At 39.7% G+C, this 4851-nt stretch overlaps 1 protein-coding gene across 1 annotated transcript; it reads right to left on the reverse strand.

The window, feature by feature from the left end:
• Window positions 1-234: 234 nt before the first annotated feature.
• LOC103833091 (exocyst complex component EXO70B1) lies at window positions 235-2852 on the reverse strand. The gene has a single exon (XM_009109189.2). The coding sequence runs from the start codon at window positions 2678-2680 to the stop codon at window positions 599-601; it is 2082 nt and encodes a 693-aa protein (XP_009107437.1). The 5' UTR covers window positions 2681-2852; the 3' UTR covers window positions 235-598.
• Between the last annotated feature and the right edge of the window lie 1999 nt (window positions 2853-4851).

Consider the following 4851-nt stretch of genomic DNA (forward strand, 5'->3'; position numbering starts at 1 on the left):
ACAACCTTGAGCCAAGACATCTGCTCTTCTCTTCTCTTCTCACACTTTATATATGAAATACGTGAAAATAAATGAGTGTGAATAGTTATCTTGCGATAAACACTTCGCCTTCACTTAACTATCAACTACCAAGTACCAAGTAGAGACTAGAGAGTACAGACACTCAGGTTACAACCTGTAGTATATTCTCAATCAACTAATCTAACAAGTTTGCTCTTTTTACTCAAAATCAACAACACAGAAAAAAAAGTATATTGTTGAGAAAGCATTCAAGTTACAACCTGTAATAAATGTATTTCTGGCCACAAGTTCCTCAGTATAATCTCAACATCAACAACAGAGCAAACACCACATTTGACTCAAGAGCACAGTCAATATATAGAAAACCCATGGTTCCATAACATGATAAGAAGTATTAAGGCATGTACATAAGAATTTAGACACGGTTCATAGAAGGGTATAAATTCTGACTTTCAACATATATATAAACTTAAAACCCCTGACTTATAAAATTACCTGATGCCACCACTGTCATCTTTCATACATATAAGATTCTCCTTCCATCAAGAAGAGTCATCTCCCAATGCCTGCCTTCCTCTTAAGAACTTTTCCTTCTCGGGTGAATTACCATTTGATTTCCTTCGAATAGGTCTGGTAAGTAACTCTCCAGGTCATCTGGTGTGTACTTTATGTACTTCCCCGCATGCCTACCACCTTCAAGTTGACTCTTGTTCCTTCCAAAGAAAGCCCGGTAAGCCATAATCACTTTCTCTTGTATTGATATTCTCAGTTCTTCACGAAGTTGAGGATCCGGGACCTTCCAAGCTGTTTGAAGCCTGTATATCTCTTCAAAACTGGCATTGAAACCTTTGAATCTCTCCTTTAAGGCCATCTTCGAGGCACTACTTGAACTGTTGCTTCTTTGTCCATAACTTGGGCTACCACTTGAGCCTCCAGCCATACTCCCGTCCCTCAAAGCAGCTAGCACCTTGCTCCACGAAGCCCTGAGGTAGCCAGTGGAATACTGACGTATCTGCCCTCTTCGTTTCCTAACCCAATCGTCACCCAAGAGTTTACCCAGCTCAGAGTCCTTCACCTTCTGAACAACATAGTGAATATTGTTCATCAAGAACACATACTGCAGCCCACCGTCCTCATACAGCTTTGATTTCTCTTCCAGATTTGATTCTAAGCAAGTAATCAACCTAAGCATTCGTTTAGCAAGAGGGGACATCTCCTCTGTATCATCATCCCTAGATAAACCCTCTGACTCATCGTTCTCCAGAAGCGAATTTAAGGTGGCCGCGTAATCCACAATCAGCTTCATGTAGTTCATCACATAACGTATCATGGGATGAACCTCACCGTTTGTCGTCGGTTTCTTTGACGTCTCGTTCCTCACATTATTCTCAAACTCAACAAACGTCCCTCTCGCAGCATTACCTAAAGCTTCCAAGACCCCTTTAGTCTCACTGCATACAAAATCGTCAGTGACCATCACCTCTAGAGTCTGCGACACATTAGCCAAAGCGTCATACATATCAAGAATCCTAAAGAGCTTCTCCGACGATCTTTTTCCTATAGCCACAGCCTCTCCGAAGTTCAACAACTGCATCACACAGCCTTTAGTTGTCTCGTTGAAACAGACTTCTTTGCTAGTCTCCGAATCGTTGAAAATCTCGTCGCATAGCTTCTTCTCACCAGCTAGAAGAACCCTAACAGTGATCTTCATAGCTTGAATCCACTTCTTCATCTTCTCATCCATGGACTTCCAATCAATCCTATGCACTTCTTCTATACTCAGCTTCTCCACATCAAGAATCATCAAGCATTCATCCAAGGCATCACGCCTCACAGTGCTATACACCTGAACACACTCCTTTTCATAACCAGCTCGAATCATCCTCTCCGCGATCTCTTTCAAATCTTCAACAGCAGTAGGGTTAATCAAATCAACCCAAAGATCACAGCCTATGCTTCCTCCTCTCTCATGGAAGAGCCTCCTCCTACTCCCACTCCCACTCCCACTCCCACTCCCACTGCCATCTCCATCACCGTTAGCAACCAATCCAAAATTCTCAAAATCCTCAGTAACATCGCCATCTGCGAAGGACAAGGTAACACGACGCATCGAGCCATAGAGTCTCTCAGCGTCGAGAGGAACGGTGTTTCGGATAAGTATCCGTCTAAACTCATCTTCAAGCAGAGACATAGCCATCTGCAAAGCACTATCAGCTCGGTCTACCATATCAGGCTTGTTCTCAGAGGAAAGATCCACAAGGAGAGAGATAATCTCATCAACAGCGGATAGAAACTCCGTCGCCTCATCCGGAGATCCGTCGAAGGAAAGAGAAAACGAAGAGGAACGGTGGTTACCAGAAGATGAAGACGAGTGGCGAGAGGAATCGTTACCGCCGTCCCAGCGGTGGATAATCGTTTCGGCGGCTTCTAAACGAGCCAAAAGAGCGTCGTTTTGGTCGGTCATCACCGTCTTGATGTTGGATAAGCGGTTATCGAAGCTGGAGAAGATGAGCATCATATCTTCGCGAACCTCTTTCGGTGTGTTCAGACTCTTCACGATCTGCTGCGCCGTCGCGAGGACACGATCCTCAGCTCCACCATTCGATCCTGATCCTGCTCCCGCGCTGATGCTTGCCGCCGGGGTTGTTGTCGCGGCCATCTACCACACGCCTGGTAGAGAGAAGCCGAAGAGCTTAATTCACAATTAAGAGAGGAAGGTGAAATCGAGTTGAAGATTTGGGGGAGGAGAGGAGGCTAGGGTTTGAGAGGAACAAAGGACAGCGAAATGGGAAGACCCGTGGGGGGGGACTTTGGTCTTTCCAGAAAACACAAGTCTTTTACGTTTTCCTTGACCCAATCATAGTAACGTTTTTGGTATATGCCGGTTATTTCCGGTTCATTCATTTTACTTTTGAAATTGACAAGAAATACAGTGTGATGTTTTTAGCTTGAGCCTTAACTTCTATTTAATCTGTTGAAGGTTTGTGTGTTGTTTCCATTTATTTTTCCACAAAATTGATTTTCAAGTAATAAGTTAGGCATAAACTCGAGCTGAACTTAATAATATATAAGACACATTAAATGAAAATTAGAACATAATGATATAAATATATATATACTAATAATAGTATCTCTTGTAGCATAAAAGAGGTGATTTTATATTAACAATAAAAGAATTTGAAAGTTGATAAAATTGAAATTATTCTAAATTTTTTATTTTGCCAATAATAAAATGTTTATAATCTGCATTAAAGATAAGCAAACAAACCTATGACAAAAAAAGAAAGATAACCAAACTAAACACACTAAGAAATTAGCCATAGAAAATACAAAGTTTCTTGAAGTCATACATACATTACATATAGTTGTAGACCTTATGACGTTCCAACTTTTGAAGATGAATTTTATTGCAGGTATGATGAATTGTTGTGTTGGAAATTTGCTTGTTGTTGTAATGTTAGACAGTGAGCAAAACCCAGTTAGTGACCATTTATACTCCACGATGAAAATGTTGCCGATCAAGTTCATGAAGTTAAAGAGGAACAAACATTAAGAAGATCTACTCGTACGAGGAGATCTGATATTTTTAGTAAGTACTTTATCATGTACAATATGAAAAATTGAATATTAAAGATCCAATTTCTTATTCGCAAGCCATAAAAGATGTTAATTCTAATAAATAGATCAATGCCACTAAGGATGAAGTAAACTCGATGGCTAAAAATTGAAGTATAGGACGTCGTTCACTTACCTTAAGAACATATACCAACCGGGTGTAAATGGATCTTTAAGACCAAACTCGACTATAATGAAAATATTGAATGAAATAAAACCCGATTTGGGGCCAAAAGGTTTCAATCAAAAAGAAGGCAACGATAAGACTAAGAATTTTTTTCTCATGTATCTATAAAAGACTCTATAAGGATTATCATGGTCTTGGTAGCTCAGTGTGATCTTGAATTCCATCCTATATAAATGAATTGGGTTTCTTAATTGTGACTTACAAGAAGACACTTGGTTAGAACTGTCAAGGGATAAGAAACGACCTTATAGTTTGACGTCTTACGGATATGTGTCAGAAGCATCGTCCATGACTCTTGTTTCTTTCTGAGACGAAGAATAGGAAGCTGTTGTTGCAAAATATTCAGGCTGACTTAGTGATACCACTCAAATTACCCTAAGGAGTGATTTATACTCTTTCAAATAAGAGGTCGAGTAGTAGTACTTAGGGATTGAATTTACAGGGAGATAGATAACCTAAGAAATCTAATATGATTTGTTAAGCAGGATGTTTTAATGATTTAAATGTAAATTGCAGTTTTTATCGAGCAAGTGTTTGCTCAGTTGATTGGTTGAGGTTTTGGTGCATAAAAGTAAATAGTTAGACTTAGGGTTTTTATTCAGGAAACTTGGGATTATAATTCTACAGATGCCTAATGAGTTGCATGCATGATAATGTAAAGCTCAACTACTTAGTCAACAAGTGTATCAGCTTTCGCATGTTTGGACTTGTCTACTAACTAGATCTAATAATCTCAACTATCGTTTGTCGATCAATTAGAAAGTGTCTTGATATCGATCGATTCACCTTTCGCTCCGTCGATCGATTATTCAATAATGATATCGATCGACACGCTTCTAGTTAATCTTTATGCGCGGGTTGAATGATAGCTTACTAAGCTCACTAGATCAGCTCTCGCCTTACTCATAGCAAGAAACTTAGCTCAGTTAGAATGTTTTCAGGATGAGAATGAAGCTCTTGGCTTTATCTATCAATCCTAGGGCAAGTTCTAAGTAGCTAATCTAGAAACATGCATTAATGAACAATCC

The sequence above is a fragment of the Brassica rapa genome, chromosome A10 (assembly GCF_000309985.2).
Source record: "Brassica rapa cultivar Chiifu-401-42 chromosome A10, CAAS_Brap_v3.01, whole genome shotgun sequence".
NCBI classification, from domain to species: Eukaryota; Viridiplantae; Streptophyta; class Magnoliopsida; order Brassicales; family Brassicaceae; genus Brassica; species Brassica rapa.